Consider the following 25,515-nt stretch of genomic DNA (forward strand, 5'->3'; position numbering starts at 1 on the left):
GAGGTATTATTTTGTTAGAAAATTACAAAATAATTAAGAAGTTTTAGAATCTTGGACGGAGTTAATCATGGATATTCTATTACCAATTCCATCACCTAACCCATCAACAATACTTAAATTGTACTGACAAATCAAGTGACAAAATACTTAATTGGTAATTTATTTAGTGATGGAATGATTGATATAATCTGGTTGGTGAATTTTATTTATTTAGTGCCAATATTTTTGTTGGCCTTTTCATCAATAATTTATAACCCCGATGAAAACATCACCGACAAAGTTTTATTTAGTTAGTGTTTTTTGTTTTATTATTAAACCATGGATTAGACATAATCATCTAATTGAAAATGGCCCATTGGTATTAGGATATCATTTAATTAACATAAGAAGATACACCTTTGATGGTTTTGCAGATTTTATATGATATTTTCTAACATTAATGTAACTTCAATTCTTAATTAATTAGAGTCAACTTTGCTAATCCATTTTGTCTTGTACATCCATGTACAATATTGTCGTATGAGCTTTAATTCAGCTAATTAGTCAATATTTTAATCTTAGAAAAGATTATAAAAACGTATTAATAATCAACCTCAAGTTGATGTTACAATCACATGAAAGAGTATTTTTTAAAAAATATGGGTTATTCATTTCGTGAGTGCAACCTATACATATAGCTTGCCTCATGCTATAATCTGACATTAGTTTAAGTAATTTAAGATTAAAATTGCTTATACCTAAGATAATTAAAAAGAAAAAGAAAAGAGGAGAGTTATAATTATCATTTTCTTTTTGGCATCTCTCACACCACTTTCCCATCTCTAAAAACTTAGTCTCAATTGTATCCTCATATTTTTCAAAAAAAAAAATCAAATAATTTTTCCATTTCACTAATTTTTTTTAAATAAAAACATCAAGCTTTATACAAAAAAGATAAATTTTTATGCATAAATATAGGATTTTTAAGAAATCTATTTACTGCCATGGACTGAAGGTTCATTTGAGAATCCTATGAATCATTGGGAATTCAATTGATACAAGTAAAGATGTTCGAGGATTTAATTGAAATTCCTATATAGTTGGGGGGCCTATTTGAGTTTTCCTTGATTTTATTTTGGTGTTTAACAAAATTTCAACCATATAATCCAAACAAGCTAAGCCGTCCATATCTAAACATATGCGTGGCCAAAAAATCATGGAGTTAATGTTGTCATTTCAGTTGCAATAATGGCATCAAAGTCAAGCTTGACATCCTGATGAATGATAAGGAGGAGGAATCTTCCTCCTTCACAATTCTCAACTACACAAGAAAGAAGCTACAAAAGTATAAAAATGCCCACCATTTTCCTTTTCTGTGTGTTTCTTTTCTTTTTCTTTTAAAAAAATCATATAAATAGTATTGTTACAAGCAACTCAGGCTGATATGGTACAAGATATTGATCATAGGTTAATCAAAAATATTAAAATTGATATTATTTTATTTTTAAAATAAAATTGCATCATTTTAATTAAAAAAATCTAATTTAAAATAAAACTTGACTCAAAAGATATTTTTAAATCAATGAATCATTAAATTAACCTGCTAGATTGGACTTGATATTTTATAACCCTTGATACATTTATATTATTGGTTTTCATAGATGAAATTTATTAAACTTAGACATGTTAATTCAAGACAAAAAAAAAATTATATCGAAAGAGGATCTTCAGCATAGCCACGATTATAATATATGCCTTTAATATGCTGACAAGTGCCTTCATGGAAGATCATATAATGGCACAGTAGCACATATTTCCACATAGTTTCGTCTTTACTCAACTATCTTTCCCCTTATTTATTGAGCACCTTTTGTGAAGAAGTTGCAATCACAGCCATCTTCTATAAAACTTTTTTGCATCTTGGCTAGCATTCCAAATTATCTTCCCAAAAGCTCTCTCAAGCATCCATCTTTCCTTTCGATACCAACATCCTAACAATATATCATTTTGGGTTCTCTTGATCATCCACAAATGTCTCCAACAAAGAGTGGCCACGGATTCTTCAAATTCAGAATTCTTCGAGTCATTGCAGCTATATCTATCTAATTAAACTTATACATATATTTTTCCTATACTATATCCTTGTTTGCAAATGATATTTTTGCTTTTCCACCCTCAGTAAAACTAGCCAACAACATTTTTCATCACTTCCCATAATACTGTCTTGTCAATTCTAAGACAAATTCAATATTTGTTTTTTCTTTCACCCCAAATGGTTTCAAAGAAGTACGACTTAATATCTTCAAGTGGGGTTGTAGAAATGGCTTGGATCATGCTAAGGATAGACTACTCGAGACTCTTCTGGCTTCTCTTTGGTGTTTTCTCTTATGAAAATCATGAAGGAAAGCCCCGGATTTAGGGCACGTCGATCTTTTGCTTAAAATTAGTTATATAGCTAGCTACACAGACAATATCTACGTACGTCCTAAAACCCTTAAGTCTTATCTATTTTCCCTATATTTTTCCATAAAGTTTGCAAAAGTTTTGGCCATAACACAAGGATGTATAGAAAGCATGTTGAAGTGCGTCCTTTTGATGAAACCAAGGCTGATCATGGCTATGCTGAAATCGATCCTACAGGCCGTTATGGTCGGGTAAGTTTTAGCCGTTTTAGCCTTTTATATCATCATATATATGTATTTGTTGTCTTCATGCATCTGTTTTGTTCTTAAGTTCTTGCAATTATTTCTACAAATTGCATTGATTCTCATAGCATTGAATAGAAGGTTAAAGGTCTACTAGTTTGTACCTTCACCAAGTCTTACCTTAACTCACAATCTAGGGTTCATTTAGCATGTGTATTTGAGCTTGGCGAGACTGGATTAGATTGGACTGTGCAAGATAGTGCTGTTCATAAGATCGGGCAAAAACCATTCCATGTGGATGTGCAAGTGATGTTGTCCTGTCCAGTTTGATGTACCAAAACTTAGGTTTAATCTAGGACACAACCTGTATTATTAATTAGTTTATTGTATAAAATACATGTAATATTAATTGAGAATGTGTAGTTTGAGGAGGTTAATTAGACATGATTGCACAGAGTAATGAATCGTTTTAGTTATCACACGTACATGTGTTTACCATGCCAATACATGAATCTTAATAATTTAATAGGATAAACCTTTTTCTTTTCTTTTTTTAGCTGGGAAGTCACTGTCCTAATCTTTGTTTATGTTATATTTTTTTGGTTTTAATCATCCCTAAAATTGATGATTTATTAACACACTAGTTGGGGGTACTTATTGAATTACCAGTTAATTAAAGAATTTGTGCAAACTGCAAAGACCGTATAGGCTATGATTCGTAGATATTACAGACAATTATTTAGTTTTGGTGCTATCAATGATCTTAATTGATTTTTTTTTGTTTAGTTTAGTAGTTAATCAATGACTTGTGTTAGGTTACGCAGCGTATATAGTATGGATAGAAACTGGAATTTTCAATTTTTAAGGTTACGTACGGTTTTAAATAAATTGTAGTGAAATAAAAAAAAATTCTGAAATTTTCTAAAAGCCTATAATTTAATAATTTGATGAAAAAAATAATACTCCAATTGTTTGTATAGAGTTAAAAATCTACCTAACCAAAAAAAATCAAAAACTAGGTAGACAAAGTTATTAAAATATGAAATTAACAAGAAAAATAATTAAAGTAACAAAAACATGGACCTAATTTGAAGCCTTCAAGATCTCGGTTGGTTACGACCACTAGACATTGCCTGTAGAACTCCCCAACCAAATTTAAATCTAATTTAATGATTAAATCTAAAATTATAGTTATTTTTACCATACTATACTTTTAACATATTTAGACTTCTTCGCGAGCTTTGACTTGTTTATATGGTTCATAGACACATCTGCAAACACATCATCACTATGTTATACCTCTGGGATGGAAAATGTGTATGATTAATTCGAGTGATGATTGACACGTATGTTTAATCCAAGATTTCAATTTAGTTCCTCTATGAGATGATTGACTGATTACTTGATTAATGGGACTACTGAAAAAGATTATTGTATCCACTTATGACAAGAATTGAATGTGTTTTAAATGAATAGTTTGAAGAAGTTCTTGGCAGAGGAGCAATGAAAACAGTGTACAAGGCAATAGATGAATTCTTGGGAATAGAGGTGGCATGGAACCAGGCTAAACTCAGTCGGGTGCTTTCCTCACCAGAGGATTTGCAGAGGCTTTACTCAGAAGTTCATCTGCTCAGAATCCTCACTCATGACTCTATCATCAAATTTTACGCCTCTTGGATTGATGTTCGTGGAAAGACGTTTAACTTCATCACTGAAATGTTTACTTCAGGAACTCTCAGACAGTAATTTCCTTCGCAATTCAAATTTGTTTACGTGGCCATGATCCTTTAACCTAATGCGTTTTATGCCATAATGCAAGAACTATCTGCTGTTTTGCAGATATCGCCAAAAATATACCCGCGTGAACATCCGAGCCATCAAGAAATGGGCTCGACAAATCTTAGAAGGCATCGTGTATCTACATGGCCATGATCCTCCTGTAATTCATCGAGACCTAAAATGTGACAATATCTTTGTCAATGGCCATCTTGGACAGGTCAAGATTGGTGATCTAGGTCTTGCAGCCATACTCCGGGGTTCCCAATCAGCACACAGTGTCATAGGTAGTCATTTTTTCCTTCATTGATGCATGGATCAATGACTGCTCCATTTGTGCTGACTTATATTATATCTCTACGATTCGGTAACCATTTTTAGGCACTCCGGAGTTCATGGCACCAGAACTATACGAGGAGAATTACAATGAACTAGTTGATGTCTACTCATTTGGCATGTGTGTATTGGAGATGCTCACAGCCGAATACCCGTATAGTGAATGTACTAATCCAGCACAAATTTACAAGAAAGTAACATCGGTAAAGTCTGTTTTCAGAGTAACACTCGTAATTTCTGGTGAGCTAGAGTATGCCCAGCATAATACTTTTGTTATGCAGGGGAAGTTACCAGCAGTATTCTACCGGATTCAGGACTTGGAAGCTCAGAGGTTTATTGGAAAATGCTTAGAAACTGCTTCAAAGAGATTGCCAGCAAAAGAGCTACTGCTTGATCCATTTCTTGCATCTGATGAAGCTGAACTGTCACAAGTTCCAAGGATCAGAAATCAAAAGTCATTTCTGAATGACAGGGAAATGGAGAAACTCCAACTAAACGATCATCCCCCAAGGACAGACATGATAATCACAGGGAAGCTGAACCGTGACGATACCATCTTCCTTAAAGTGCAAATTGCTAATGAAGATGGTAAGGGAACAATTATCTCTTTCAATGCAAATGTTTTAAAACGTTTGTTCTTCAGGAATTGTTTGTTTGTTGCTGAAAAAAAGGAGTTTTCATAGTTTCTGCCATACTGATGACAGTGTTGCTTTCATAAGCTTTGTTAACTGGCAAGTATTTGGAGACAAGCATGTACTGAAGTGCTTTCCCCTTCAATGTTTTCTTGCAGGAACTCCTAGGAACATATTTTTTCCTTTCGACATTCTACATGACACACCGATTGATGTTGCAATGGAGATGGTCAAGGAGCTTGAGATTGGTGACTGGGAACCATTTGAAATTGCTGATATGATTGACGGGGCAATCTCTGATCTAGTGCCAAACTGGAAGAAATGGGACTTACCTAATACTGAACCCCGCCATATATTTGATTACCAAGAAGATGATGGTCATAATCATCCATTCCACTCTTCCTCATATTCATCATCTCATTCATCCCTATCAGGATTAATGCCACATTTGCTCCAAGGTATGTCTCCCATGATGCCTTACAGCTTAGCTGCTATGTAGTTCCTATTTGAGCCATGGATTAGTTAGCCTAATCAAAGAATTAGTTAATTATTGCTTGGCCTTGGTCTGTCTGATGTATCTTCAGGCCCTGAATTTTGTCAAAATCAAGTAGGAATATCTTCCTTTTATTCAAAGAAACTAATGTCTTCGAATTTTGGAAATGCTAATCAAAGTTTTCCAAAAGAATTGGTATAGGAACAATTGTACGCTACAGCCAGAACAAGCTAGGTATCCCATGTTCGTTCTGATAGGAAAATCGAAAAAACTAGTTAATTCTGGATATGCTTGCTGGGCCTTAAGTTAATGTTTCAATATTACAAAATCAATTGGAAACAACTGCTGTTGCAGATGATTTGTTTGATGATACCAGCTCTCAAAGCTCTTCACACTCAGGATCATATTCTTGCTTGAACTACATCTCTGGCGATGAGCACAAGCTTGATTTAAGCACAACAAGGAGGGAGAAACATCTGGACACGAGGACTCAAAATTCAACAAGATTCTGTCCTCGAGAAAATTCAAATTCCTATATTGGCCAGGTACTGGCGACAAATGCCTACAACAACTGCAAGGTTTTGCTGGAATCACAAAGTAGAGTTTCTAGCTCTAAAAGCAAAAGGATGATGGACAGTCGTAGATTAACAAGGAACCGATCACTGGTAGACATTCGTAGCCAGCTACTACACCGATCACTAGTGGAAGAAGTGCACAAGCGACGATTGTCCAAGACAGTAGGAGATGTAGAGGATGTTGGTTTTCAGGCACCTGCCGAGGTTTGCAAAAAGGCGTCACAACGGACTTCGAGCAGAAGACATTAAAATTAGCTTTTCTCTATGTCAAAAATGAATGAGAGAATTGATGATCTTGTTCCAGAATGAAGCTATGGAGAAAATGCTTTTAAGTAGCAGCTAAATTACCCCTTACGCAGTAAGTCTACAAAAACAATATGAGGGAGCTTTGTTTGGCATCCATGTAAGTTGGTATTAAGAATTCTGAGGTTGAAGGTATAGTGCTGGATACATAAAGTGTAAATATGTATTTACATGGTTTGTGTTGGATGATACTAGCTTGTATTTGCAATGAAGTATTATTGCTTTCTTTTACTTGCAGCCATGGGAAAATCTTAAGCGTTTATACTCGAAGTTCTGCTTTTTGTGAAATTCTGCTTCAAATTTTTCTCATGTGAAACCCCATATGGAAAGGTTCCAAGAAGCGATGCCAGTATACATTTTAGGGCTAAACTTGAAAGGTGGAGATCCTGAGGCTGAAAATTTGACAGAGTGAAAGCAACAACAGTTTCAACTAATGTTTGGTCTACAATATTTGAGCTTGCAATAATCAAGCTATCAATAGTTATGGATTGCATGATGGCATTTAATATTTTGTCAATATAGTGAAACAAGTGGAAACAATGCATCATTGAAACCAAATAATGCAGTACAGCATGCTGTGTTCTCCATGTCCATAATTGCAAAGCATTAACTGTAGAGATTTCACATTTGTGTACCATCTGCAGTTCCCAATCGTTTTCCATTAAGTTTTGCCGGGTGGATCCTGCCTGAATTATGATCCTCCCACCTTTTCTCAAATAATGCAGCCCTTGAGGTTTCTGACTTTGATGCAAGTTGTTGACAGTATATACTTCTCTGTTAGTTCATAACTTTAATGCAACAGGATCTGATTGAGGGGTTGGAAAATTTAGGGTTGTATATTATGTGTGGAAGTAACTGTTAAAGAATCTGCCGGAACAAATAAAAAGATGGTTTGAAGATGTGAAAACATTGTTTTTAAAGTATTTATTTGTCTCACATAGAGATAACATTTCTAAAATACAATTAAGTTCTCTAAACCTCTAAAAATATGAGAAGAGAAGACAAAAGAAATAAAATATCTTTTTTTTGTATATCATTGTTCTCTACATAGTAACATGTTTATTAGACTTGAAACATTATAATAAAATATTATGTATATTAATATTATGACCGTTAATGAAATAATTATATTTGAAATTAAACTGAATAGCTGATATTCAGTTTTATTCCAACAGTTATAAATGTTAAAATTAATTATGAAAATTAAAGAAATTAATTCAAAAAATAAATTAATCTCACTGACATATTAAGTTCCAAGTGCCCAAATGTCAAGTACTATCTTTTAATATTATAAATATTCATATAATGACATTAGAAAGCCCACTAGAAGAGCCTATCCATAATGACTTTCATTTAATTTATTACATAATAGAAACTCACACTTATAAACATTTAGGAGAGAGTGTTTCATAGCAATATGAGATAGACATCTTTTTCTTCTTTATTCATTTACAAACTACACCAATATTAATCCCCCACTAATTTATAATGAATATCTTTTCACTTGATAGAATTATGCTTACAAGAAGGTATTTTGTAATTTAATCCTTCAATTAGTGTTAGAACTTAAATCTTACTAAAGTTATTGGTGTTCGCAAATTAAATTAAATTTTTTGTTATAGAATTAAAGATATTACACATACAATACTATCCAAACTCTTAAAGAGGTTTATAATTGTTTAGCACTATTATGGTCATGTACTAAAATCTTATTTTCATTAATATTTACAAGAGAAAACCTTAACTCTTGTCAAAAGCGGCACAACTTCGTCTACATTCATAAAGGTAGAATTATAAATGTCTTTATTACATTAGACAACTTTAAATTCCATTAAGAGCCTACGCTCATTCTCCTTAACGTGTAATAGAACACACTAAATATTATCATAATAGGGTGCAAAACTAATTATCAGTGCTCAATAGATACTAAACAATAACTTGTTATTACTCATTAAACTTACAAATAAGTTTCTTGCTAATCCAAAGTTGGGTTTCTATTACCTGTATCTTTAATAATGGGTTTCAACCTCATTCTACTAGTTGTTTTCTTTACCATGTTTTTAGATAATCCTTTTGTAATCAAAACCACTAAATTATTCATAGACTTCACATAGATAATGATGATTACCCTATTTGTAATCAACTCTTTAATATATTCATGTCAAATGCTTATATGTCTTGACTTACCATTGTAAATATTACTATAATAAGCTCGAGGTATAATTGCTTCATTATCACAATATAAAGAAATAACTGACATAGGTTATGACCACAACTTAATATCTAACAATATATTTCTTAGTCATTCTGTTGTAGCAGCCATAACAATAAATATTTAGTTCCAAGTGTCCAAGTGTCATCTTTTGATATTATAAATATTTATATAATAGCATTAGAAAACTCACTATGAGAGCTCATCCACCATGACTTTCACTTAATTTACTACACAATAGAAACTCTCACTTATAAATACTTAGGAGGGAGTGTTTCTTTATAATGTGGGATAGATATGTTTTTTTTTTTCATTTACAAACTATACCAACAATAACTAGTTCTAAGGAGGTGATTTCGCATGAAAAAAGACTCACACCAAGTGTGCAATCATGGGTAAGCCCCCGTAAAGAGCTACTGGAAAGTTGAGCTATCCTCCATCCCCAGCCAACATGTAGTCCTTATTGCTTCCTTCATATATATACATACCTGGTAGATGATGATCTGGTGGTCTCTATTGGTGACTTGTAGCAATTCAAACCTTCCTCGGCTGATACATCCTTAGATATACTAGGCCTCTCTCATGATGTAGTTTTTAGAAGAACTATATAGCTTGATATCCTAAATTAGGTTAATGAATCTAGCTGCATTGTTATCTTGAACTTTGAAAAACAAAAGGAAATGAATTGTGATAGTCATTACTAATTTAGTTTGTACTATTCAATTTCATTGTTTACACAGCTATTAGAGTATTTTTGTACTTTAGCACTAAAAAAAACAGATGAAATAACATAGTACAAAAAATATTTAGAAAAGTAGCACAGTTTAAAGAGTCGTAAATGCCATATATGACTCGCGAGTCGCAAGTGTCATGTGTGACCCTCTTCAAAGTTAAAAATAGGCTAACACAATTTACAATAAAGAGAGATGAGAGAGAGGAAAACAAGGAAAGAAAGAAAAAAAGACCACGAAGACACATCAAATCTCCAATGACGACATCACCAGTATTGTTGGAAAGATATCAATAAGAAGAATCAAATGACACCAAGAAAAATCATGAATGGTGATTGAAAAGGGTCACACGAGCCGTCCAAATATGTTGGGACTCATTTGCCTTCAAATAGCTCATGTGACTCACCCCGGCCACCATAGATGATCTTCCTTGATATCATTGAATTTGTCTCGTTAAGATCTTTTCATTGGTATTGGTGGTGTCATTATCGGAAATTTAGTGTCTCCAGAATCTTTTTCTTTTTCTTTGTGAAGAGAGATGAGAGAGAAAAAAATTAAAAAAAAAGATCTCAGAGGCACACCGAAGCTCCAGTGACGACACCACATGTATTATTGAAAAGATCCCATTGAGAGGAATCCAACGACATTAAATAAAGTCATCAATGGTGACCAAAGTGTGCCACATGAGCCGTCCAAAGGTAAATGAGCCCTGACATATTTGGACGTCTCATGTGGCCCACTCCAATCATTATTCTTGATGTTTGGTGTTGTTGGACTTATCTTGTCGATATCTTTTTAATAATGCCGGTGGTATCATTATCAGAGTTTTAGTATGTCTCTGGGGTCTTTTTCTTTCTTTCTTGTTGTGCAATCATCGGAGTGTCAATGTATTTCTAAGATCTTTTTCTTTCTTTCTTTCCTTGTTTCTCTTTTTTTTTATTGTAAATTATATCATCTTATTTTTTAATTTTAAATAGTCATGAATGACACTTGCTATTAGCAGGTCTAAATTGTACTACTTTTTTAAGTATTTGATGTAATATGTTATATATATATTTTTTAAACTGCTATAAAAAAAATAAAAAAAAAATAAAAAAAAAAAAACAGCGGCTATTACACTGACCTAAATCGACTGTCTTGCTTATTTCCTGATCATAACAGCATACTAGTTTTGTCCTGGCCATTCAGTTTTCTTCTATCTTTTCTTCTGATGGGACTAGCCATTCAAAACATGTCAGAAAAATGAGCAGTGAGAGATGGTAAATTAGTTTAGAAACCTAGAGAGAGTTGAAGTGTAACTGCTGCTGCTAGGGCTATCACCACCTGAAAAGTTGAAAATTACAACTCCCTGCATCCCTGTTATTTGGATTTTCCCAAATTTAGATTTATTTACAGAAAATAATCGAACAAATAGTTTTTGGCACTTCATGATGGTTCAAAACTTCAAAATCTTCAACAAATCTACATAACTAAACAACAAAGGGACATAACTTGTCACCAAAGCGCCAATTCTATACCACTAAAGGTAACATAAGAATTTGTGGTCCTGTTTTACTAAATATTGGCTATGAAACAACTTTCTGCTAAAAGGTTCAATAATGGTTACATTAGTGAAAATGTCTAACAAATTTACCAAGGTACAAGACTACCTGTTTGTGTAAGGATTCTAATAGTTCCTATCTTAGGTTAAACGTTTTCCGATACCGAACCAGCACATGATCCGGCCTATCTGGACCTGAGTAGGAAAGCAATGGCAAGTCCGAGAGCATGTTTATACAGTTGAGTGCCACCATTTTTTAGTTCTCTTTGAATATCCAAATTTTCTAAGAGGTGTTACAGTTACAAATTAAATACAAAATTAACATGTGAAAGTTAATAATCAAGCCTATGATGTTATCTTTAATAGCATGATAAAGGTTTTGCGTAAGTTAATTATTAAGGTATTCTTTACCAAATACGATTTGACCTCACTCAACCAACCTTGTTTAAAGCTATCCATGCATGAGGAAGTCTTGTCTGTTCAAAGTCAACTTTCACTTCAATCATGTCTCAAACTCAAAAGGCTCATGCTCATGCAGCTGGCAATCATAGCATGTTATGATCATTCAGTCCTTCATCATCATCCATTAGCTTGCATTTCAGCTGATTGTTTTCTTCAGACAATCTGATACCAACAGGAGCCTGTAGTGACAAAATGTCAAACTTCCTTTTAGTTTACTCACAAAAACAGAAGTCAAGTGTTCTACTGTCAGTTATTGACTCAGTGGTTTTGCTTGGATTTAAAAATTTAGAACCCCCCTGAGAGGAGGCAACCTAAGGTTGGAAAAATTCTTCATGAGACTCCAAGGAGGAAAAATAATTTGAACTAAAATATTTCAACTTGGGAAGCCAATGATTGTAAGAAAGGATAGAAATTTTCATTCAAGTTGTAACATTTACAAGATCATATTATTCATGCATCTGATAATCTAACAAGATTTTACAATTACAAGTGAAGGTCAGTCATGTCAAACCAGATTTGCTCAAATGCCTTGATAATGAAATCATGATATTTTTTTGAATTGAGTGAAAGGTAACAAGCAAGAAGTTCTTCCAAATCCTTTGAATCCTGGATATTGTTCTCCACAATCATCTCCACCATTGAATCCTTGAAGTCTCTCTGTGGATCAACTGAGGACATAACCACTGCGAAGCTCTCTGAAAGCGTCTTGTTTCTTGAAAATGACACACCTTTTCGAGCACAAGCCTGGATTTTCCTGCTTGCAATTCTTGGAGTATTAGCTCGGAGTTTTATCCCTGTCGAATTCGCTGAGGACTTTCTTGTAGGAGGATTGTTCTTTTGCTCTTTACGAGTCCTAATGCTTCTCTCATTGACAATTTTGACAGAGAGAGACCTATGTGCTTTTACCCCTTCCAATTTAGATGAACTTCTTCTGAACTGAGTAACTTCAGTTTCCTTGTCGTTGAATTTTGCTGGCTTGGTCAATATTCGAGGAAGCTCTAGCTCGGGGATCCTGCCAAACCCTTCAACCTCCTTGATTTTCCTTTCATAGGATTCTTCATTCATGTCAATGATAATGTCAGCGGTTGAAGAGCTAACATTACAGTTACAAGAGCTAGACCAGGATGACAATTGATGATCAATGGAATCAGGAACAAGAAAACCGTCATCTTCATCAGATTCTGATAAGAAGTCAAGCTCATCATAGGAGCTCTCAGCAGGAGAGCTAGAGTAGTCAGGTGAATCACCTGGAATTGACTTGGTCAGGTTTGAGTTAACCGTTACGCGACAGCTACAATCAGCAGAGAATGTGGAGACCAGTTTTGGAGAAGGCTTGTAAATGGTTTTTCTTTTGTTTCTTTTATTGGATGATTTTCTTGGTAGATCAGGAAAGTGAGTATCTGAGGCTTTTGGATTTACAGGTGAATTGTAATGGAATTTCTCAGCTCTTCCAGGTTCTGTGGTGAAGCAATAAGAGTATCTTTGATGAGAAATGTTGGGTTTTTGTGATGTTACATTTCCTGGGGGTGGTTTTTTCTTGAAAGCTTGAGAGGTGTATTGCTTTCTGCCTTTGCTCATGTCCTTGAGCTTGTAAAACCAGGCATTTGGTATCATATCTGACAATCTAAACCTGTAATTGCCCATTTCTTTCCCTCTCTGAGATCGTTTACACCTTTCCCTCTCTTTGATACCTGGAAAAAGATGTAAAGAGCTACAATGTCTGGACTATAAAAGGTAGAATAAATGGGGCTCACTAGAAAAAAGTTCAGCATGAAAGCAAGGAGTGTTGAGAAAGCCTATTATCAAAATGACTTTTCATCATGACCACAAGCAGAATTACATAATCAGATCTTTTGTTTTGGATTACACCAACAAAATCAGGGTTTGTTATGCATAATGATCTCTTAAATTCAACTTTACTACAAGAAACTAAGGGCTTGAAAACGTTGGCTAAAGTTTAGTCTGTCAATCACTTGTACCATTTTATACACACTCCTGAGGCCAGCAGCCAATATTTTGCTGCAACTTGAAGATTTGTCAAAACTACTCATCTGGGGCCTCATGTTTTGCATAGCCAAAGCAAGGGTTAAGAGAATGTAATGATGATTTTAGCATTAATCAAGGCCCATATGTCTACTAAGTGCTGTGTTCTTTCCCATGATTCCATGTTTCTTAAATGATGATATTCCATGCCTTTCCAACTGCTTAATGTCACAAGTTGTCCCACATGCCTGGTGCTGCACCTTCTGTTTCTGGTCCCCTACCAAGCACTTTACAGGTTCTTTCACTTGTGTTTCCCAGGTGAAGATGAAACTGCATTTCTCCAAACTTCAGGGGAGAAAATGGCTCTGTAAATTAGCCGAATTCATTGATAACATCTCTGTGGAGCAATTATAAGATAGTAAATGTCTGTCCACTCACTTTCATGCGAGGTTCATGCTCATCCATGGTTGTAATCAATGATGGATTCTGAATCGGACACAGGCCAAGGGAGGTAATCGCCGGTCATGTTAAAAGAAAAGAGATTAATTTGAGTTTCATTTTATTTCACAAACACATGCCAAAAAACAATATTTGGCAGACTAGCGCAAGCCGAAAAAATATAGAGAAATAACACAATTCCTGTGTTGCGTTGTTGAGCAGAGAGTATTCTCCAAGTTGCGTTGTAATCAGTAGCACAACCATTTTTTTTTAACAGATATAAATATGGAGTTGTTCATAACAACACAATCTACTTCACAATTTTTTCTTCAAATGGTTCACAATATTGAAAACAACGTACCCTATTGAATTTTATTTTCTATTTTAATTATTTAGTAGGTTGTGTGTTCTAAATACCAACCTTTATATTAAAAAAAAAAAGGTTGTATTGTTCCTAATACAACCTAAAAATTGTGCTATTTAAAAAAAAATTTTACTTTTAGTTTCATAAAAAAATCGACTAATTTGTGTAAAATGAGGGATAATTTAAGGCCGGTCACATGCTGGTCAAGTAATTATTTGTTTGGGCACAACTTCAACTGGGTTTAGAAGCTAGCTAGGCTGTGCTACAGGAACCAAAAAAAAAAATAGTTGGCAATAATTTGTAATCAAGAATTAGATTAGCACTAGATAGGTAATCCAGAGCTGAATCTTATTTCCATAATTTAGAAATCATGTACGGATCACCACAACTATGCCATCCATCTTCTGAAAAATTGCTGGGACCTTAAGCAAGTTCCTAACAACCAATGCTGATGTGAAGAGTGAAATCACAGAATTGAGAAAACAAACTTAGTTAATTATTTATACTAGAGAATTAAATTAGAAAACTTTTCATAAAGAGAAAAACTTGACAAAATATGAAGTTTAATATTCTGAGAAAAAAAATTTAAAAAAAAAAAGAGAAAAGAAGAAGACAGTCTATTAACAAGGAATGGAAGTTCTTGGCATTCAACTAATTTATTATGTCGTAAAGAGTTGCTAATTGCTCAGTTGATCTAGTTAGTATTTGGTTACAATCTTCGGATAAAAAAGATGAAGATAATTATAGAAGAGAAAACCCTAATGTTTGGGAATGATAGAAATTCACATTAAAAATATCCTAGAAATATATTTATTCCTAAATTTTTATTTTTTTAACCAAAAAAATCTTCACAATTCATGAATACATTAATTCTTATCATATAATAATTAATGCATTGATTCATATACTAAAATATTCAAAAAGGAACTAGCAATATATCTTTTATTCATTTTTAATTTATTTTAAAAAAGAACATGTTAATATATACTTATGTTGAATTACAAAGTACAACTTATTTTAACCTCAAAAATATAAATGGATCTCACGTTTAATTTTAAATTAAAAAATCTATTACATGCTTTACAAAACCAATTCCAACAACCATAGACTTCGAATGAATCTAGATAAGATACAACCCAAATCGAGGATGGGTTTTGTGAGTTAAGCAATTCGGGTCTCAATGTGAATGGTTATGGGGCTCTAGGAGCTTGAGTTTAGCCCAAAGAGAGCACCAGTCACTAAGGTTGCTTTAGACCTGAGCTTTATAAACCATGGAGGGTACTGTTTTATAATTGTTGACCAAGATGAGGTTACATATTTGGTAAACATGCCTTCCACTTCTGGCCTTGCTAGCCATCTGAAAACCACAATGGGATCATATTAGTTGGTAGATTATTCACAAATTGGAAGACGAGGACCCCTTTTAATTTAATGGAACTTTGCCTCCAATGATAAACATCTCCATAGACTCTTCTCCACATCAGGATTCTTGTCAAAATATACTCACTTCATGGTGTGCCACTCTCCTCCTTCAGGACATGAACCCTACTATAACAAAGAGAAGCACAAAGGGCATAACTAACCTCTTACTGTATCCATTTTCTGCAAACTCTCTCTCTCTGCAATGATATGCCTTTCCTACCTCTTTCCTTAAACTAATTAGAAGCAATAAAAGCCAGCACCCTGCTCCATTTCTTCAACAAAAATCTAACTGCTATCATTAAAGATTAAATGAAAGCATTAGCTGTCTTCAGATCCAAGCTTTTCAGTCCATGCAAGAAACTACTGTTACTCTTCAGATTCAAGCTCAAAAGACCTGTCTTTATAAGAGGTCTTCAACTTCGTCGTCGCAGCAAGAAACCCAGAAAAGCTCCTCAAAAGAATCGAGTTTTTAATTCTTTGCTCTCCGTTTTTCATCCTCTTAGGAAGTCGAGAAAGATGGACAGAGTTTCCGAACTTAGGAGCGTCTCAGAACCGGAGTGTGAAAGAATGCTCTTTCCATCACCTCTTACACCAGCTTATATCAAGGCCAGTTTGGAAAAGAAAAGGCGAACCTTCGGTGATGAAGATGTAGAAGATGCGTGCAGAAGTTTCGAGAACTATTTGGTAGAGATGATGGTTGAAGAGGGGCAAGTGAGGGATTTAATGGACGTGGAAGAGCTATTGTATTGCTGGAAAAACCTGAAGTGTCCCGTCTTCATTGATTTGGTCGGTAGGTTCTATGGAGAGCTATGCAAGGACTTGTTCTCTCCCGATGACGACAACACCGACATAAATAGTCCCAAGTGATTCTGCAACTAGTGTCACGGTCCCTGTCTTCCCCTTAATCCTTCTCTTCTAATCTCTCTGTTGAATTTTCTTTTTTTTAACCCGGGGTGTCCGGGTCAGTTTACACACATCACAACTAATTTTCGGATCTACTGAACATCCTACAAATCTAGTAGACATATAAGACATTACGAGAATAACAGGTATGCACACTAGGACTCGAATCCAGGTGACAGATGCAAGAAACCTTGCCTCTGCCACTGGGCTACAAGCCCTGGTGCTCTCTCTGTTGAATCTTTGTAATGTTAGTAGTGGATATAAAAGGAATAAGGCCCATTGTTGAATAATTTATTTTCTTCGCATTGATGATGCACAACATCGAAAACACAAAAGAGAAAAATATAGCTTGATGCACCTCTATGTTAGTAAAAGCTAATAGATCTTCTTGAATGTCAATCCTAGATATGGAGAGGCCTAAAACTTAACCCATTATAGAGTTGTGCCTCTCTCAAATCTCAATCAAAAGACAGGAACATCTCATTGTACCCTGAAGATTATCATAATCAACCCTTATTCTTCATGCTTATTAAGCTAGCAAGTTGCCAAGAACTTTCTACACCTATTTTCTACGCAATATAAATGGTTCCGCACACAGCAAGGCCTCTAAAAACCCACAGCACAAAGATTAGCTTAATTAAATAATTGTTCATAAGCAAGAAAGAAACACAAGCGAAAAAATTTAAGGAATATGTTAGCATCGTTAAAAGAAACAAAAACATATATATAGTTGAAGTGATGTAGACAGAGATAATAAATCTATTTCAGATACAGTTAAATTGAATTTCTGTTCTTTTAAAATAGAAAAGATAAGTGACATATTTCCTCTGTTTCTATATATATATATATATATTCTGTTTCGATATAGTAATCAAACACAATTCCTAGCTATCTATTTACAGTTCTAGGAGAAGCATGCAACAATTTTCATGCAGCTTGCAGCATATATAGATATATAAAAAAAACAACTTGGAAGAGGTACAGGCACTAAGCTTCAGGGTTTCAATGCCACCACATTTCACTATCTATCATATTCTCAACTAACCTAACCTAAATGTGCTAATCATTATAACAGAAAGGTGATCGGCTCTGGAAAGATACCTGTCATTACAGCATCTTCAATGCATCACTTTCCTGTGGAATGTTTCATTTCAGAAAGATAAACCCGAGACTTCAGCAATGTGCTTCCAATTCTGAACCCAGGCATGACCGTAAACTCAACTTTGAAGTTAGATTGTCCTCCATCAAACACGACCACACCTTCCTTGTTCTCTTCATCAGATTCCATGTAAACATCTGAGAATTTGCTTCCCCTGTTCACAGAAAATATTTGTGAAATGGGATCCATTGAGGTCGCAATCCCTTGAAGAATCCAAACCCACTTTGCCATTCTTGCGAATATTTGATAGAAAGGAGTCCTCAGATGCTTGCCACTCAATACGAACATCCTCTGGTCTAGATTCCGAAAGAAAGGCATCTCCATCATGGGATGAACAACAAACATGTACTTTTTTTCTGCAGAAATTGGAAAGTTCTGAATTTGGATTTTCTATCTGAGAATGAATATGATATGTTAGTTTAATATTTAAGGGATCATGACACGGTACTAAATTATATACCTAGTTTTCAAATATAAACTAATTAATTGTTGAATTAATAATAAATTAAATTATTTAATTTATTTAACTCTATTTAATTAGAATTATAATTTATATTTGGACCACGTATTAGGAACTTAATGGATCATATACATTAAGAACTATTAGTCAGAAATTAAATTAGAATAATTTAATTAAGTACGACTTGATTAAAATATATTTTAAAAATTAAAGACTAAAATATAATTAATAAATAAAAAATTCAAAGACTTGATTGAGTTAGTTTCTAAAATTATCTTGAATTAATATATGGATATTATTCAGGAAAAAATTAATATTTTGTCAATTTATAGGGTTTTTCAGATTTTACTATAAATAATAAGTTATGCCTCTTATTTTTTAAGAGTGATTGACAGAAAAAATATGTAAATCAGAGAATAGAAAGCTAACACTCCAAGCATAATAATACATCTCTTCTAAATAGGAATTTAGAAGTTTTCTCATTGGTGGTCGATATGGATTATATTATTGGCAACCGGATAATTAAACGATTTGTGATTTGTGACAACTCCACCTTTACACAATTATTCAAAGTAAAAAAAAAATTAGATTTTCTTGTAATATATCCATCAAATATTTTAGATCTATATATCTAATAAAATCCTAAAAACTCTTAAATAATTTTATTTTATTATTTCCAATAAGTATATACTATTCAAGAAACCCAACAGGATCTTCGAACCGCAAGACGTCATCCACGTTATAGGATTTAAGTGATAGCCCATGAAACATTCTTCGTGTAATGTAGGCTTCAAATGCGTACTTCTTGTCCGACCTTTTAGCATAAACAACCCCATTTTCAATGGGCTTTGCTGCCAGGTTTAAATCCCAACCTGAAGTTTGCATCAAGCTAATTATTGGCCTCGCAAAGTCAAGAATCGACTTCGAAGCTCTTTTGAAGGCATGCTCAAACATGGAAACATTCAAAATCCTCATATTCTTTCTCTCCAAACTTTTCTCTCTAATCTTCTCAACCAATGCCATATTCCCTGAATCCAAATTGTAGAGTTCTTGTTGCAGGCGTACAATCTCAGCATCTTTATCTCTATTTTGAGACATCAATTTCTCTAAAAGCTTCTCATTAACATCAATTTCTGATCGTAGACAATCAAAACGAGAGGGATTAAGCTTGGTTTTTAAAAATTTCTTCTCCTTAAATGCCTTCTTGAACTTACAAAGTGCTTCAAGCTGAACCACAACAAGTTCATCGGCAGCTACAATCTTATCCGGATCATAGGGAATAGGTGCTTCCTGAAGCTGAATATAAGCTAATTTCAAGGCAGAAACTGTGTTAAACAACTCCACAATATCGTCATCACCACACATTTTGCTTTTGCTTGGAACTACAACAGGTTGTGGATGGATTTTCTCATCATCAAATTCTGTTTCCTCAGCAGCATCACTACTATCTTCACCCATCAACGTGCCATCATTGTTTCCAATGAGGTTGTTTTGATACTGGTGGTCATTGGAGAAGACACCAATAGATCTCAATTTGCAAGCTTTCGCAAATTTGGAGACCATTTCATATATATTTGAAGCGGGTTTACAAAGTTTATTGGTAACATGCTCCATTCCTTGGAGATATCTAAAACCCCAATGTAAAACAGATCTACTAATAATGAAGATTAACAGGATTTAACAATTTTTTCAGACACTAATATCCCAAACTTAACAAAATCACAAAAATAGGATCTTTCAAAGCATATCAACCACCGACAAGAACCAGGATTTCTGGTCAGATGAGTTAAACCTGGTAGTATAGCAGCGAGAACCATCCAAAGATTAAAGAAATGAAATGGGGTTTTAATACTTGATTATAAAAATATTAACAACTAAGATTAGTGCTTAAAAGAAAGTGAACACAAGAGATTCAAACTTTATCAAATCAACTACTTTTCTTTTACTAAAAAATCCCAAATCTAAGATGTTCAAGAAGAACAGGACGCTATGATCAAGATTATCAAACAAACAACAGTCCAAGATTAAAACTTTGAGCTAAAAAGAAACAGAAAAGAGCACTAAAAACACATTCTAACAACACTAAAAACAAACAAGAAAACTGAAGTTGCTTCCGTTGTCACGCTCAAAACCTGTTCACTTCATGCAGAGGTTCAAGTGTTTGAATTCTTTGTTTTTTTTTTTTCAAAAATAGCATAGTTTGCTAAAAGTTTTGGAAAATAACAGTTTAAAAAGTGTTTGGAACATAGAATAGTCTGAAGACAACCGCTTTTTAAATAATTGTTTTTATACATGACTTCTATTTAGAATAACATTCACGTTTTAGAATATGTTTTTCTATACAACCGTTATTTTAAATAACAGTTGGATAGTAAATATTTCAAAATATTTTTTTATATAAATTAATTAATTTAAACAAAAATCAACCAAAATTTTTATGAAAATTCAATAATTAAAAAATTGTATTCAAGTTTTAATGGCCAAGAAAAAAAAAAGGAGATATGATGATGTGGCATGAAAGATAAATAAAGAAAAAAAAAGAAAAGAAAGAATTGGTCATTATAGACACACCGAAACTATGTTTTTGACACATAGTAACATTAAAAAGATCTCAATGAAAAAATTCTAACTACACATTAGAAGAATGTCAAATGATGTTGTAATTAACCTCAAACAAAACCTTTAACAAATTCCAATCATATTTGGTGGTCTTTTAAGGTGTGGTTAAAAATTATATTATCGAGATTTTTCTAACGGTTTTGGGTGTGTCGAAAATGGAGTTTCAATGTGTTTCTGGTGACTCATTCTTTCTTGACCGTTGGATCTTAAATCTCATTTCTTGGTCATTGGATCCTCATAAAAAAATGTTGTTGACTTTCTATATATGTTAATTGAATTGAAAGAGACATGGTTTTTGGAACAACTCTTACAATAATTGTGTCCAACTGCTATTTTCAACAATGGTTGTGCTCAACCGTGCTTTTTAATAGGAGTTCTGTTCAAACTGTGCTATTTTTATAATATTTTTCTAACTTGTGTTACTTTCCCAAAACATTTTATGAAATTGTGTTATAGTTCTAAAATACACGAATTCTTTCACCCTATCTTTACCAGTAAGAAGAGGAGGCTTTTGGTTATTACAAATCAATATAATTGTTATGTTTGTTTCAAAGCAATATCCAAACTAAGACCCTGCTTGTTTATGCTGTCATGTTGTACTTTTTAAATTATTATTTTTTTATGTTTTAAATCATTTTGATGTGTTGATGTTATATATATATATATATATATATATATATATATATATATATATATATTGATGTATTTTTAAGTGAAAAGCATTTTAAAAAACAACCAATAACACAAAGTCATACACTACCTAAATACTATTGTTGTTTTATCAATAAACTAGCATCTTTTGTATTTGTGTTTTACATTTAGATTGTTTTTCAAGAATGAGAATTGATTAAATTCTCTTACTTGATTTGATACTATTATTAATAATCAAATCATTCAATTATATTCCATTATACAGTAACTCATGAATTTTGTGAACACTTAAATATTATGTAGTGTGTATGTGCGTGCGCGCATTTAGTTGTTTTTTTTAGAGTCGCTAGGAGACTCATGTGTATTGATCTTATATAAAATTCTAAAGGTAAAGGACTGGTTATGGTTAAGGAAAGTATCAGCACCCCTAGCACACCTTACCTGATGTAGGCTACATTGTGTGATCTAGATGTGGTTTAAAGGTATTGATAGATTCCTAGCAGATGGTCAGTATATAGCTTAGAAAAAAAAGATTTACTTTTATGAATAAATCTGAAATTTTAAATTTATTATAGACTCCTATGTCCAAATGAATTATTGTAGGAAGAATCCATATAGGTGCCCTAATAGAGTTAAATTATCCTGGAAGGTGAAAGAATTTTCCATAACTTGTATATTGTGGTGAAAAATACCTCCAAATAAAATTGGTGAATATTCAAAATAATTCGAAGAATTTTTTGGTCAACTCCTGATCTTTAAATATCAGCCTGCTTGTAGATCCAGTATTTATATCATAATATTGACCATTAATTCTCTTGAATTAAAATTTTTAGGGGTTATTGAAATATTAGTCAAGTTCTCATAGATTTAATAAACTGATTATTAAATTTAAAATGCATGCAAAGATATATTTTTGAATTTTGTATAAAAATGTGAAAACATACCATGTATATTAATATATTTTTTCAAGAAAAATATGATTTTATTTATTTATTTTTTGAGAGACTTGGATGTATGCGTGAAAATAAAGCAAATGTTTTTGTAATTTTTAAATGAGGAAAATTTTTGAATTTTTTTTGAAATTTTAGAGAAAACTAAGTATTTTTAATACCGGGTTCATATCTTATAGTGTAAGTCTAGAACCTGATATTAAACAAAAATATCAGGAAAATATGCATGGGACCCAAAAATAATTTCAAAATGGTCATTGGAATTTTTAGAATTTTTCTGGATTTTTTAAGGCTTTGTTTGGCTAAATATTAAAATAAAGATAAGTTAAAAACTAAGGGAGAGGCATTAGAGTATATTTGACCAATACATCTTCACTATATAAACACTAGAAAAAGGCTTTATTTTTTCAATATGAGATTGAAAACCTGTTAGTATATATATTTTATGTTCACAAGAAAAAACTTGTGTTTTTTCAATATGGGATAATAAACTTTTATGATTTGAATAATTCAACTTAAAAAGAGAAGATAATATATTTTTAATGTGAGATAAAAAAACTTTTTGAAATAATTTTTTAAACTTTATTATTTACAGCATATATAACCCTAATCTATATACATTGTTTTTTAATTTTTTTCATATGAAATATTAAATTCTCAAATTTTTTTTAATTTTTTTAGATTGATCCATATTAATTTGTGTGATCTAAAACCTGATCCTTTGATCGGGTCAATCGGGTCAATTTGTACACCTGGTTTAATAAGTATGAAGGTAAGTAGGTTAATATGTCTTATGATTTCAAATGGCCATCAAAATTAGAGACCCAATTTGTAGGTAGCCCAAAGGAAGAAACAACCACAAGACAATTACCAAACCAAAGGAGGTACTTGTGTTGTTAAAAGACTAACTAGTAACCACACGCTGGTTTCTTTTCCTGGATTTTTTTCTTCTTCTAAATGTTCTGTGTCAGAAGTTTTAAGTATCCCAAGAAAAAGGAATTTAATTATCAGACTGAAACATAGCCATTGAAGTGATGCAAGAAACTAGAAAGGCGTAGGGTAGCAGCTACCTCTTCGGCCCTGTATGGCAGCGAAGGGAAATACATAGAAATTATGAGAAATGGGCCAGACGGGTTTTGTATTTCATTGGCAATGCAAATCTAGTGGGAGGACTTAAGCAGGCCTAGCTAAGAGGCCTAATTGGAATGAACAAATCGAAGAACAGGGTCAGGGTCAGAGAACAATTCATGTTTTTTTTAGTATGTTTCCACACAATGAAAAAATAATAATGATAATGCATGTTGACCTTAAGAATTGGTTTTTATAGGGTTTTTAGGGTTTTTTTTTATAAATAAAAATTTATTTGAAGGGCAAATTGAATTTTTTTATTTATAGAATTTTTAGATTTCTTTATAAATAAAAAAGTTATGTCTCTTATTTTTTAAGATGAGAAAAATATAATACATACACACTTAAAACATAAAAGACAAAAGTTAGCACTCTAAAATATAGCAATTACTTTATCCTAAAAAGATTTATAAAATTTCTTATTAGTTTCCGACAGGGATCAGACTCTTGAACGATTTATAATTTGTGACAACTCAAACTTAAAGTAAATATTCAAATCCGAAAAAAATATATGATTTTTAGAAAATTTTCACATAAATCTTAAACAACTTTAGATATATCAAAATAATCTTTGAGACTCAAAAAAAAAATTAATTTATAATTTTCATTGTTTGTACAGCTTTGTAAAATCCAACAATTATTACTTCATCATGGATGTCGCATATTTACAACTTCTTTTCAGTGTTTTCACTGTTCTACAATTTGCCTTCTCATGTATCAAGGGGCCAGCCAAAGTGACTGTTTTTTGCAAACAATGCTGCAAAAGCTGTTTGCACTTTGCATAATTCAGAGACAAAAGGCCTGTGGATGAAGCTAACTTCAAAAGTAAGTGGTTGTTACAAAGTCATCCATCAAACTGCTATCACTTCAATAATGTTACAATATTACAGTATTTGATTCAAAGGTAGTGGCGGGAGAATTTTGCAAACTGTTTGTAGTCACCCCCACAAGATCTCTGAAAGATTTCGGCTACTTGTTTTTATCTTCTGAGTTGATACAGAGATTTCTTGATGATTTCAACTTGTTTTTGTCTTTTCCTTTGCAATTTGTTTTTCTTAAAGGACTCGGCTCTTTTATTCAAATCAGTAAAACCTAAATTTTCAAAATTATTAGAATTCCTAGGACCATATTGGCCTTCCAAAAATAATTGTAGATATTTTTAATTCCAAAGCCAATTCTTGTGGACAACAAATGAAAAGGCACAAATTGATTGATGTTTTTTCAATAGCCAACTCTAGGATTAACCCATTAATTAAACACGCGACTTGATCATAAAGTTAAAATAATTTTATAAAAAAATAATTAAAATAAATAATAAAACTCAATATATATAAAACATTATTAAAATTAATAATGTTTTATAAGATGATGCATACTAAAAACACTTCTTTTAATATTTTGTTAATAAGATATGATATGATGACTTTATTTACAGCTCAATCCTATATTTATTACAGGTCGATCCTAAGGAAAAAATATTTTCTATTAGATTTTGCATGACCTCTCTTCTGTTTGTAAAAAATATTACTTCTTTTAATATTTTGTTAATAAGATATGATATGATGACTTTATTTACAGCTCAATCCTATATTTATTACAGGTCGATCCTAAGGAAAAAATATTTTCTATTAGATTTTGCATGACCTCTCTTCTGTTTGTAGTGAAATTTTAGGTGCTAACTGTCTAGTTTTCCATGGACATTTTTTCCAAGATCCTGATCCAACAGTAGTTCACTGTCGCTACCAATGGCTTTG

At 32.7% G+C, this 25,515-nt stretch overlaps 4 protein-coding genes across 6 annotated transcripts; 2 read left to right on the top strand and 2 right to left on the bottom strand.

Annotated features, from left to right (window-relative positions):
* The first annotated feature begins 1,842 nt into the window (after positions 1 to 1,842).
* LOC133706163 (probable serine/threonine-protein kinase WNK4) lies at positions 1,843 to 7,027 on the top strand. Of its 3 annotated transcripts, XR_009844462.1 has the most exons (8): positions 1,845 to 2,633; positions 4,101 to 4,366; positions 4,464 to 4,687; positions 4,782 to 4,939; positions 5,018 to 5,324; positions 5,527 to 5,826; positions 6,216 to 6,871; positions 6,978 to 7,027. XR_009844462.1 is itself a non-coding variant. In XM_062131638.1 (7 exons), the coding sequence occupies exons 1-7, from the start codon at positions 2,541 to 2,543 to the stop codon at positions 6,683 to 6,685; spliced, it is 1,773 nt and encodes a 590-aa protein (XP_061987622.1). In that variant the 5' UTR covers positions 1,843 to 2,540; the 3' UTR covers positions 6,686 to 6,970. The 3 variants fall into 3 exon arrangements, 2 of the variants coding, with proteins under 2 accessions (XP_061987622.1, XP_061987621.1); XM_062131638.1 differs by lacking the exon at positions 6,978 to 7,027 and having other exon boundaries at positions 1,843 to 2,633; positions 6,261 to 6,970; XM_062131637.1 differs by lacking the exon at positions 6,978 to 7,027 and having other exon boundaries at positions 6,216 to 6,970.
* Positions 7,028 to 12,077: 5,050 nt separating this feature from the next.
* On the bottom strand, positions 12,078 to 13,687 carry LOC133668771 (transcription repressor OFP4-like). Its single transcript, XM_062088765.1, has one exon. It carries the CDS (start codon positions 13,326 to 13,328, stop codon positions 12,168 to 12,170), a length of 1,161 nt encoding a protein of 386 aa, XP_061944749.1. The 5' UTR covers positions 13,329 to 13,687; the 3' UTR covers positions 12,078 to 12,167.
* A 2,349-nt stretch (positions 13,688 to 16,036) lies between these two features.
* LOC133706161 (transcription repressor OFP17-like) lies at positions 16,037 to 17,323 on the top strand. Its single transcript, XM_062131635.1, has one exon. The coding sequence runs from the start codon at positions 16,201 to 16,203 to the stop codon at positions 16,756 to 16,758; it is 558 nt and encodes a 185-aa protein (XP_061987619.1). The 5' UTR covers positions 16,037 to 16,200; the 3' UTR covers positions 16,759 to 17,323.
* Positions 17,324 to 19,103: 1,780 nt separating this feature from the next.
* LOC133668621 (protein GRAVITROPIC IN THE LIGHT 1-like) lies at positions 19,104 to 19,976 on the bottom strand. Its single transcript, XM_062088577.1, has one exon. The coding sequence runs from the start codon at positions 19,974 to 19,976 to the stop codon at positions 19,104 to 19,106; it is 873 nt and encodes a 290-aa protein (XP_061944561.1).
* Between the last annotated feature and the right edge of the window lie 5,539 nt (positions 19,977 to 25,515).

This window comes from Populus nigra, chromosome 11 (genome assembly GCF_951802175.1).
Source record: "Populus nigra chromosome 11, ddPopNigr1.1, whole genome shotgun sequence".
NCBI classification, from domain to species: domain Eukaryota; kingdom Viridiplantae; phylum Streptophyta; class Magnoliopsida; order Malpighiales; family Salicaceae; genus Populus; species Populus nigra.